The sequence below is a fragment of the Leguminivora glycinivorella genome, chromosome 14, assembly GCF_023078275.1.
Source record: "Leguminivora glycinivorella isolate SPB_JAAS2020 chromosome 14, LegGlyc_1.1, whole genome shotgun sequence".
Taxonomy (NCBI): Eukaryota; Metazoa; Arthropoda; class Insecta; order Lepidoptera; family Tortricidae; genus Leguminivora; species Leguminivora glycinivorella.
In genome coordinates, this window is record NC_062984.1 from 18,138,674 (window position 1) to 18,151,078 (window position 12,405).

Sequence of the window (12,405 nt, forward strand, 5' to 3'; positions counted from 1 at the left end):
TAGTTACTCATGAAATAAAACTATGGAAACGGATTAAATCGCGTATAATGAATTTAAAATACATCCCGACGTTTCGAACTCTTTACAGCGTTCGTGGTCAACGGGTGACTGAGGAAAAATTAAAATGTGCCAAAGCTACCCACTTACAAGAAATACGACCACCCCTTAGAACCATACCACTTAGAAGTATAACCAATCCAAGATTTTAAACTCAAGTTTTTGTAATAGGAAATCTTACCCTATCATACCTCCCCTACAAAATCATGCCCATTACACCTTCGAAGAATCCTTTTGTATCTAAAGCGCCTTCTTCCACGGATCTATGAAATTCAATAGACATTCCGCCATTTTCCTTATGGCGCTATAAAAATAAACAATCACACTCAATGGCCAAATTAGGATTGCTTGTGAGAGACGTGAATGATCCAGTAACGACCGACGTGCAAATTGTACGGTATAAGTATAGGGTATTCATGTAGAAATCCGTACAAATCCATACTTATATTCATACTATATCATCATCCTCCTTGCGTCATCCCGGCATTTGCCACGGCTCATGGGATCCTGGGGTCCGCTTTGACAACTAATCCCAAGTCCGGTTTCCTCACGATGTTTTCCTTCACCGAAAAGCGACTGGCAAATATCAAATTTATGACATTTCGCACATAAGTTCCGAAAAACTCTTTGGTGCGAGCCGGGGTTCGAACCCGCGACCTCCAGAACGAAAGTCGCACGTACTTACCGCTAGGCTACCTGCGCTTCTAGACCCGGGTTGAGTCTACCCGTGACCACGAACATAATGTGATGTTCGAAACGTCGGGCCAAATATAAATGTAAGTGTTCACGCGATTAAGTCCCGTTTTGTTCTAAAATTATGAGTGCAAATCGTGTTAGTCTAAATCAATATAATAGACATATACACACTTTTCCATTTATAATATTATACAGTATGTAAACCAACGAAAACCATTTACTGAAGCCTGTTAATATTTAAGTTACACAGAGCAACTTTTACTATGGGACCAACACCCAAAACGCGAAATAAAAATTTACTCTCCCATAGGAAATACTTACTATAAAATAAAACTACCTATGAAACTGTCAGAAGGTATTTTCGTGATTTCGGGGTTGATCCCATAGTAAAAGTTTCTCAGTATCATCTGGATATTTACGGGTTACAGTAAATGGTTTTCGTTAGTTTACATACTGTATAGTATGGATACTATTTTTCTCTTCTGCAAATCCTTATCCTCTCATTGGCCTTGCTGTGAACGATAATCCAGCTGTAACAGAATTTAAAGCCGCTTTAAAACGCCTACACACTCACAGATAACTCGACGATGTATATTAAAACATAGAAATTGCTCTGTTTAATTAAATTTTCAAGATAAGTGTGTAACGGCATAAAGAATACGAGAATGGAATAGGCAATTAAAAGCGTTTAGTAAAAAAAGAAACAGTGTTATAACGATTCAATTTAATTAAGACGTTTAGGTTTCCAAATCTTAGTTTCCACACAGAATATAATATAATAGTACAAGTACAGAAGGCCCACTGCTTTGATGTTCACGAAATGCCGCCTTTTAAATGCCTACAAAATTCTAACAAAGAAACGAGCCGCACGTGCGCAGCTTCGGACGATAGGGTTGCCTATGGATTAAAACGAATGAATACTCAGATAAAATGTTATACTATTATATTCCAGTCTTGGGTACTTTCTAGGTATTTAAACAGTATTTATATTTTTTATTTAAGTCCTAACATCACAAGCCTTATTGAACTTTTCCGTGGGACTTAATCAATAGTAGATCTGTGTAAGATTCTCCTATTTTATTCATGATGTCTATTTAACTAAGCATTAGCCATTCACACGCGGATATCGCATATAAAACTTAAAAAAAAACTCGCAACGTAAAGTTACAATAAAAAGTGCATACGTGCGTTCCGTGAGAACGCGCGCCACCCCTGATTAGGCCGCGAACTCGCGGCCGTTAGCATGTACTTGTAGCGCGGCGATAGAATCGCGGAGTGAACCGCCCCTGGTTTCCATAGCGAACTCATGAGCCGTATAATAACCGCGAATGCTGGGATCATCCTCCTTGCCTTATCCCGGTATTTGCCACGGCTCATGGGAGCCTGGGGTCCGCTTTGACAACTAATCCCAAGATTTGGCTTAGGCACTAGTTTTTACGAAAGCGACTGCCACCTGACCTTTCAACCCGAAGGGTAACTATAGACCTTATTGGAATTAGTTCGGTTTCCTCACGATGTTTTCCTTCACCGAAAAGCGGCTGGCAAAAATCAAATGACTGAAATGACATTTCGCACATAAATTCCGAAAAACTCATTGGTGCGAGCCGGTGTTCGAGCCCGCGACCTCCGAAACGAAAGTCGCACGTACTTACCGCTACGTTACCAGCGCTCCTGCTAGGCTACCAGCGTTTCTGACGCAAGAAAGTAGGAAGTATGTAGAAAGCAAACTAAACAAAACTTGCAAAAAAATACGTCCACATAAAACCAAAGTATTTTTCAGATTATATGAAAAACCGTGAACATTAATAGCTTACTTAAATCATAACATATTGCCCTGTCAATAAACCTGATAAAGTTCGCAGGCGTTAAAATCGCAACAAAATTGCGAACTCCTTTTCCCATAAATTCGAACGGGAACTAATAGTTACTTTACCAGCCGAGTCTGGTTCTCGTGTGACCAGGAAGCTATTCAAACATACATTTTGATATCAATATTATATTTAACCCTTTTTCCCGATAATTTCACTGGTAATTTTCTGAGGCATTGGCGGATTTCGCGAGAGTAAAATAAACGGGAAGAAAAGAATTTACCTATACCATTTTCTTATTTGAGTTCGAATAAATCGGTCGCCAGCAATAAATACCAATGATTTGAGAACTCGAAGACAATTTACTTCATATAATTATACCTACTACAATTCTCTTTCTGTAATTATGTTTCATTTAGGGCACTTGGTTCAACACACTTAAGTACCTTTCATATTTTAGGATTTTATTCACATAAAGTTTTATAATTTATTTCATTGTACCAAATATCTCCTTTCAGTGTCTAGATTGTAAGGAATCAATATTATTAATATAATTTCTTAGGAACACAGAAAATTCAATGATAAAAAAAATCTGGTTGTGCCTAATGGAATTGAACAGCAAAGTTATCCAAAAGCAGTATTTTTGCACAGGCGCTTCGTCATCTTATTTCCACTTGTAAAATTTTCTAGACATTTTATGCTGGTTCACTAAGTCACTTAACTATTTAGTGGTCACCAGGCTATTGGAATGGCCAGGACATCGTAAATCCGGTTAAATGCGGATACAACCGGTTCACGGAGGATATGAGTGGCTTTGGGGGATAATGGAGAGGGGATGCCGGTGTAAGGCGTTCTGTTTTAATTGAGGTTACAGAGAGACATTGTGGCTATAAACGCTTGTGGGAATGGTCATAATGATTCTCTTGTTTATAGTAATACAAACTTTGTTAGTAAAACCAAGTGACCTCATGAACAGTACTTTGGATATTTATACTGACTAATTAAGACCTATGGTAAAAGCTCAAATACACTTTTATTGTGTTGTTTACAATGATTACATATTATATATCTATAATATACCTACCCACATTCATTGCATTTTATGCTGGTCTCATACATAAAATGGGGGGCGGAGACATTCTAATTAATAATCCAAACATTGTAAAACATGGAAAAATTGTATCAGTTACATTTGTCCCCCAGTCTAAATTGCCCCGCTTTATCTTACTTGAATTCCAACCTAGGACTATCGGCTTTACATGTAGGGTCACATGTAGACCTGTCGTCAAAAATTACAAAGTGTGATAACCGCCTAAGATAAAGTAACTTCAAATATATGAGATAAGTACAAAAATAATATTTACCATCTCAATAATACAATAACGTAATAAAATAACAATAACGAATGCTTTCTGTGGATTTTATCAAGCGATTCACTCAACTATTATTGGCCAACTCGACAAGATCAAATAAAATTGATATAAATAACAAGAGGCATCGCGGTATCTTCGAGACAAGAACGCTTCAGTTCGAGATATTGAAGGTTTATCGTATAATAATTTACTCTTGGATAGTGACAGCTTTTACATTAATAAAGATTATAAACTTTAAACGGAATTTGTCAATGGAAATTGATGTAGGGAACAAATCAAATTATTTAATTAAATATTTTTTGATTTGTTTTTTTAAGTAGTAACACTACTATATATAAATTACTAACTGAAATAGATACCATACACTAAAGAAAAAGCGATCAAGCCCACTGGTGGCACTGGTGGTGGGGTTTTTCTTTAGTGTATGGTATCTATTTCAGTTTGTAATGGAAATTGAATTAGAGTGACGGCTGACACCCGAGGATTGATGTTAGAAATAGAGTGTGGTATCAAATAAAAATATTGTTGTGTTTGTTTTAACTAGAGAGCTCGATACATACATGCATACATAAAATAACACCTTACAGCGGCATTGAGTGAAATTCGTAATTTGAGTTTTTTTTTTTAAGTCCGACTTACGCATGACTGTAGAATTCTAATAGGATTTCTTCTTATCTATTTTTTTCTTTAACTTTTTAAATTTTACGCTTAGCAGTAGTTTCGGAAATAAGGGGGAGGGGGGGCGATGGTAATTTTTTGCCTAATTTCTTAAATTACTTGAAAATTATCTGCCATAAAAATATTTTTTTTTTGTAATACATACAAAAAGCTTTTTCATTTGATATGTAACACAGTTATACTTAGTTCAAAAAACTTTGATTCATAATTTTCACTTTTACCCCACAAAAGAGACCCCTTTAATTAAATTTTCTTAATTTAAATTACATATATGTGCCAAATTTCTAAATAATCGGTTCAGTAGTTTCGGAGAAAACTGGCTATGACAGACGGACAGACAGGCGCACGAGTGATCCTATAAGGGTTATGTTTTTCCTTTTTGAAGTAGGTACCGCACTCTAAAAAAAATAGTTAAATATATTTACAAAAGATGCAACCACATCCTTGCCTTGCACACGAATCGCCTGAAGGTCAGCAATTACCTATGACACCCGCAATGCTAGAGGGGTTGCCTGCATATGGGAGTATGATCTTTCTTGAACATGTAAGACTACAGGAAACACCGCAGTTTAGTTGTATGAGGTAGGAGGTGTCCGGAAAAAACATACAGAAATCTGCAAAACATCTACTTACAAAGAGTTGAAGATGGAAAAGTTCAGTCTAAGTTGAAAGGCTGGTCCTCAGCCAGCCTATCCGAATGATAATCGTTGACGATCCTTGACGCAGTCTGCCTCTGTCGCGCCGCAACAGTAGAACCAAAGACATAATTATGTAACTCCGTATAGACAGAAAAAGTTTAAAAAAAAACGTACCTCAGAACCATACAGAAAAAGGTACGGTAGCCTAGATGGCGTTACACCTTTGGGGGACGCTCGGCTAGATAGCGCTAATATTAATATTTAGTATAATTGTTATTTAGTGTTTAGTAATATTTGACATTTTAATATATATCAAGCTAAGAATATGGGCCAAATTGTCAAAACGGAGGTTCGGAGCCTGTGTAGAGTCGAGAGATGGCAGTATAATGCAATGTGTTACATATTTTACTTTGACAGTAACTCTTTATAATACTCGATCCTCTTTGGTAGAACGATAGGGAGAGCTGGCTACAATACTCTTACGAAGCATAAGCTATTGGACGTTGGCTAAGTACTCATTAAAGAATAGCCTCAGCGGTGAGTTGAGCAAACGTTGCTTAATAAACTGCCGACTAAAATATTCCAAATCCCAGTTTCTACTTGTTTAACCATAAAGCTAGTTATTTGTTTCATTTGTACAGAGTTTGAGAAACGCTCCCAGCTGAGCAGTTTTTGTTGTTTAAACAATGTCGGCCGTTTTAACTTTTTGTTGGTTAACCTTTGAACAGATGGCGAAAGTTTTTGTAATGGGAATTATCACTTGAGTGTATTATTAAGGTTTAGTTTTATAGGATTTTTACTAGGTTGGTGGAAAACTAACATAAGGGTCACCTAACGCGACATCTTTAGACGAGTTACATACGTGTTGCTGATCCTAAGAGCATTTTCACATTATACGATCCGATATCGGATATAGGAAGGTTGTAAAAGGCAAATGTAAATGATGGATATACTGAATGGAATATAGATCGCGATTACCTTTTTGTTTTGCGTCGTGTGCGTCGTATATCGATAATTCGCCGCAGTTACATGCATCATACGTAAAGGTAAGTATTGTCTAATTCCGGTCCAGCTAAGTCTAGTGAAACTAACTGATCTAACCTGTGAATCGTCTACAACTTTGTTTACCGTTAGCGGCCCGATCACCTACAAGTGGTCCTTCGAACCGGATCTATGTATATGAAAGAACACAAAGCCTCGTAGCCGAATAGCATTTCTGCGACACGAAACGTCACCAAAACGCCGAAGAAATGTAGTCTGCCTTCTTCGTGCCAATACGCAAGAGTAATAGCTACGGAAGAGATATTATCGTGAGCGTTTCGTGAGCGTTTGTTCATTCGGCTACGCACACAGTGATGAAAACGCGTACTGCTGCGCGAAAAGAGCTTCAAAAGTTTCAAGTAAGTACCAGATAAGTAGTAACAGTAGTAACAGAAACAATTAAGCCCTATTAAACACCTCACATCCTCAACTAGAATCAATATCCCGTAATCCGTACAGATCGTCCGAAGCCGGAGAAATGGCAGCAATTCCGATTACTTCGTCACCGAATCGATCTTTGGAATTAGAGTAGTGTTTACCTCGAGATGCTTGGGGGAAGGAAATTGGCGGAGATGTCTTCATACTAACGAGCGATTTTTGGTCGGCTAGAGCCGATTCCACGATAGGTTTGGGGCAACTATTGTTTACCTCGAGATATCTGACGGGAAAGGAAGCAGCGGAGATGACTTTTTTTTTGCCTGTACAGATCGTCCAAAGCCGCAGAAATGGCAGCAATTCCGATAACTCGGTCACCGAATCGATCTTTAGAATTAGAGTAGCGTTTACCTCGAAATGCTTGGGGGAAGGAAAGCGGCGGAGATGTCTTTATACTAACGAGCGATTTTTGGTCGGCTAGAGCCGATTCTGCGTCAATAGGTTTGGGGCAACTAGTGTTTACCTCGAGATATCTGACGGGAAAGGAAGCAGCGGAGATGATTTTTTTTGCTTGTGCAGATCGTCCAAAGCCGTAGAAATGACAGCAATTCCGATAACTCGGTCACCGAATCGATCTTTAGAATTAGAGTAGTGTTTACCTCGAGATGCTTGAGGGGAAGCAAAAGTGCGGAGAAGACTTGGATATCGATTAGAATTTAACAATTTACTATGGTTTTGACAGGAGATAGGATGTTGATTATAAATTCTGGCATCCACTGGGCTGACCGAGTCGAATCTCAGTAATTTGCCTTCTATATCCATTTCCTATCAACGGTAGATTCTATTCGATACTCCTCCAATACACGCAGTTCCATAGTAAATGTTTACAAGGCAAATTATTACGATCGGAGGCAAGTTATGCTTGAATTTTTACAGAACATTGGCAGTTGTCTTGACGATTGTTATCTCACAGTTTTCGTAGCGGGGTTCAAAAATATGTAATTATTAAAGGTCAAAAGCCCTTTTAAACCTACTATTTTATACTGTAAAATATAAAAGAAGTAATTAGTAATCATAATTTATTTTTGTTGGTACTGATACTGCATGGGAGAGACATCGTTCTAACTATTTTAACATTTTGAATTTCCTTTCTTTGCTCAAATGAATATCTACTTCTATTAGGACTTCAGGTATTCTCCCCTCCTTCCATACCCCCTGCTCCTGATATAAATCGGAGATTGTAACTTAGCGGCACTCGTTTGTTACCCGGAACATCCTTGCAAGGAAATAAAGGCATTTCGGGGCTTTCTGCGTTTGTTACCCTGTATACTAAACTGTACAATTCAGATAATGGTCGTTGTAAACCGGAAGCAGTGAAATGTAAGTTAAGCCATGGAATACTGATTAGGACTAAGCTAACTTGAAATAGCATTGGCAATTTTGCTGCAATATCATAAATAAATTTTCATCACACTCGCTCGTAAACGGTGTTATTACATGCCTGCATACTGCTACGTAATAAGCTATTTTACCGCCCTAGGGCGGTAAAGTGAATAAATGGGTGGGGCCTTCCACGACCTGTCAAGAATTACAAGATGGTGGACAAATGTTCGAAATGTCAGCGTAGGTATTTCAATACATTTAGTTTAAAATTTCGTTATTACTTCGCGAGTGTGATGAAAAACATTGTGTATGTATATCACGGGCGACTGAAGGATTACAAACTCGAGTTATTAAAGACCTCCGCCTTCAGCGTCGAGCTTCAAACAGCCTCTCGTTCGTAATCCTTCACTTTCCGCTCTTAATACACAATGTACTAACAATCTGACATATTCAATAATACTACCTTACTTATTTCATTCAAGTCTGTGTAAACTTAGTTTAGACGGACTTTGTAGCCCATGTATTATTTCATAGGTTAGTTTAGTACCTGATTTTATACTCAACGTGTGTTTTAATTGGGAAGAGAAATAAAATTTTACATTGTCATAATAACTTTGACTCTTTCAACCATTTTTAAATCATAATACCTACATTTCGGCAGGCCTAGTATGCTAATAAATCCTTTTCACACCTTTTATATGTGCGAACGATGACCCCTACGCGATTAACTACGATATAATCCGTTGATATATATTTTTTTGTTAATAAATGAAAACTTTTATACGTAACTAGAAAAATCGTTTATTGTAGTCTCTCAGCCTCCCTCATCATCCTTAGCACCGTCTCATACACCTGCTCCCTAGCGTCCATACTCCAAATGAAGTCTATATGATTGAAGCCAGGTCGCGGCACTTGCATGGCCCTTGCATTCGGCAGCCGCTCTCCTAACAGCTGCACATCCCTATAGTCTGCCTCCAGATCACTCAAACTATAGTGTAAGTAACATCTAGCGGTTATCAGGTCCAAGTTGTAGGGGGAGGGTCTACTCTGCCGTAGGTCACTAGATTCTTGCGGTGGCCGTGGTGATAGCGGCTGAAAGTGCCGAATTTGATGCCTTGGCCATAGTGGGTGATCTGGCGGATAGATGCGCCAGACGGGGCGTGACCGAGGAATACTGGGAACATTGTCTGAAATTTGTTTGAAATAGTTTAGTTTCGTCATCGGCGAGACCAAGGTTTCTCGTCTGCGATGGCTTTGCTATGTGGAGAGGATCGTACGGCCAAAAGAGCTTTCCTGTGTCCGATCTACTGAAAACGGCCGGTCGGAACGCCCAGGTACCGATGGATCGATGAGGTCCAGAAAGACCTGTGTGACCTTCATGTGACCCAGTGGCATCAGATCGCACAGAATAGGAGCGAATGGCGGAATCTTGTGTCGGAGGCCAAGATCCACTTCGGGTCGCTGAGCCATCGCAGTAGTGTAGTTTATTTTACAGAGTTGTTAGATTAGACTTGAATTGACCACGGTACGGACTGGTTTTTTTGATCGAGTTCGCGTTATTTACATGCATAATGGTCACGGGTTTACTGTGCAAGTATACGATTTGAAATTGGTCCACTCGCTATCTTCAATCACTTTTAGCCGTGATCATGATGTAAGTAACTGCGTCTAAATATCGGGAGGTTGACAAAGATCTGCAACTAGATACAATGACCGTCAAAGCTAAATTTACATGAACATCTTCGAGCATCGTATGACAATAGGCGAGACGACTAAAAAAAGCTAATTAGTCCGTCAATTATCAAAGAATATTAAACACGTATTTTTTCTTTTTTCTCGTAAACGAAAAATGGCGCCGGTACAGTGCGTTGAAGTTTACGACGTCACGCCTAGGTACAATTTTTACTTTACTTAGAAGTGATGTCACAAGCCCCCAGTCCGGAATTTTGATGCTCTATATCTTTGTATTTTTTCATTAATTAAAGAAAGCGAAAAATATGTGTTCAGTATTTTTGGATGATCTAACTGACGGACTAAACAGAATGCCATTTTTTTATGTAGTTGTCATCCCCATCGAGTAAAATTTTTTTTTCTTGAGAAGGTCACATGTTTAGAACACTTTATCATCCCGGCATTCGCCGCGGCTCATGGGAGCCTGGAGTCCGCTTTGACAACTGGTGTTACGAAAGAACACTCACCGTATTGAAAACACCTTCACTCTTGTCATATTGGATAAGCAGCCTGCACAAAGCTTGTGTGGCGATCCCGTCTCGGCAGATTTGCATGAGGATTGGCGTTAACACGTCGTTTCTGCCCAATACTTCATAGATGCCTATCTGATTGGCGAGAGACTGAAAACCGACAGATTTAAGGTTTATAGGTTATCGGATTATTTGAGAAGTGCCAACTAAAAACAATTTTTTGCGTAATTATAAGCACCCCTTAGTTTACTAGCTCGCGGTGGGACCAGTGCTGATTGTTAGCCAGTTGCAAAAGGTAACAATGGCGACGATAACGAATTTGGATGTGGAGCCTACGTACTATCAATTGGGTCGATAAAGGCCTGTCGATATCTTCCGTAAACTGATAGTCTGTGGGTCCCTTTCATTATACGTTTCTAACATTGCTAGATTACAATTTCTTTACATACTTATAATAGAGGTAAGCAGCAAAGTCTAAATCCACTTACTTCTAAAACCCGTTCAAACGGAGCAATGTTCAGATAGAACGGATTCCTATTATTGTAAAAGAACGCAGCCGGAGCGAGTCCTTGGAAAGATATTATTTTCTCATTATACTCAGGTCTCATTGACATGGCCACTAAGAACGAAGTAGACCCTTGAGAATGACCGATGTAGTGGACCTTCTCTTGGCCCGTGAGCTCTAAGATATAATCGAGGTATGCTGGGATGTCATATCGGCCCATCTCGTCCCAACTGAAGTTCCAGAATGAGATGTCCCCTCGTCTATTTGGGTCCAAAGTTGTGTGATTTCTGGAGTGGAAGTTGCCTCGGGAGTTTAGGAGCCATACGTCGTATCCTTCTTCGGCGAGCATGTAAGCTGAAAATGATATGTTGATCTATTAGAAACGTGTAGTCTTTCTAGAAAGTTATTAAAACTTTATAGCGCTCTTTCTGTCAAAGCCGGCTCGTAGAAAGAAATTATATTCGTTAAATTTATGTAAGAAATGTGATTACATTTGCCAGACATTTTTTGGTGAAGCAAATATTGCATTAAGTTAAGACTTAGTTTATCCTCTGGGTTGGAACGTCAGATGGCAATGGCCGTAGATCTTTTAAATCTAGTAGGTACCTGCACCGATTTTTGTGCTCCCATGAGCCGTGATAAAATGGTGTATTGTAAGGCAGATGTTTTAAGCAATAATTATACGTACCTAACGCTTGACCAGGTCCTAATAGCACGAAGTCAGCACAAGATGAGAGGAGACCGTGCAATATCAGGACCACTGTCTTGGATCCTGGCTGGTTATTCTGATCCCTTCCATGTGGGATACGGACAGCTCCTAAGATATATCCATCTTCTGTCACTACGTGGTGAGATTCGTAGGGGTACTGGTATTTTCTGATCACACTTTCCTGAAGTAAATGTACAAGAAGAAGAATACTGTGAAAGTCACAACTATCAAACTAAGTTGGCAGCCATTTTGTAAGTCTCTCCGGTGAAAATTTTTAACGTCAAAGTTTAATGGAATTATGATGTCATTTCCTTAACCTTGGTAAATATAAAATAATTCCTTAGTTGTTGCTTCACATCATTTTAAAATTTCAAATATTGACTGTATTGGTAACTTGCTGTCATTTAGGACGGCAAATATTTATTTGAAAGACACGGATCAGAGTAATGGATGTATGACCAACATAGATGACCGATGTTTAATAACTGTAGATTCAAGATTTACGATCCTGACGAATTATATTCACTGTCTGCTTAACTTTGTTTATAAAACAAAAATATGGAACAACTCCAATACCAGTATAATGCAATTCAGAAAGAATAAAGAATATTGCAATAAACCTATTCCTGCAACTGCAACTTGAACATTCTTACGCTACTTACGCTTCTTAGGTATGCTTTCCGTGGTACTGACTCAATCTTTGTAAGAATGTCCCATATATTTTTTATTTAATATATTTATTATATTAAAATGACCATCAATACGTACCAGATCAAGTCTCCCATCTTCAAAAATATTGGAAGAATATCTCCCACCTTCCGGACTCCGTTCAAGTTTGTCCACCAAATCAGCATGTGGTGACCGTCCGGCCGTTACCACCGCTAGTAAAAATGGTAACACCAGCAAACTTTGACACATTGTGACCAACTGACGTGTTATCA

At 38.8% G+C, this 12,405-nt stretch overlaps 1 protein-coding gene across 1 annotated transcript; it reads right to left on the reverse strand.

The window, feature by feature from the left end:
- Positions 1–8,834: 8,834 nt before the first annotated feature.
- On the reverse strand, positions 8,835–12,405 carry LOC125233382 (lipase 1-like). Its single transcript, XM_048139375.1, has 5 exons — positions 12,233–12,405; positions 11,444–11,645; positions 10,739–11,109; positions 10,248–10,400; positions 8,835–9,236 (listed from the first exon to the last, which is right to left on the reverse strand). Exons 1-5 carry the CDS (start codon positions 12,380–12,382, stop codon positions 9,066–9,068), a joined length of 1,047 nt encoding a protein of 348 aa, XP_047995332.1. The 5' UTR covers positions 12,383–12,405; the 3' UTR covers positions 8,835–9,065.

Coding starts and splice junctions, on each gene's coding strand:
- LOC125233382 (XM_048139375.1), bottom strand. CDS start 12,382: ATGTGTCAAAGTTTGCTGGTGTTACCATTTTTACTAGCGGTGGTAACG. Junction 11,646..12,232: donor AAGATGGGAGACTTGATCTG/GTACGTATTGAT, acceptor CATTTACTTCAG/GAAAGTGTGATCAGAAAATA. Junction 10,401..10,738: donor CGTTTGAACGGGTTTTAGAA/GTAAGTGGATTT, acceptor GTCGGTTTTCAG/TCTCTCGCCAATCAGATAGG.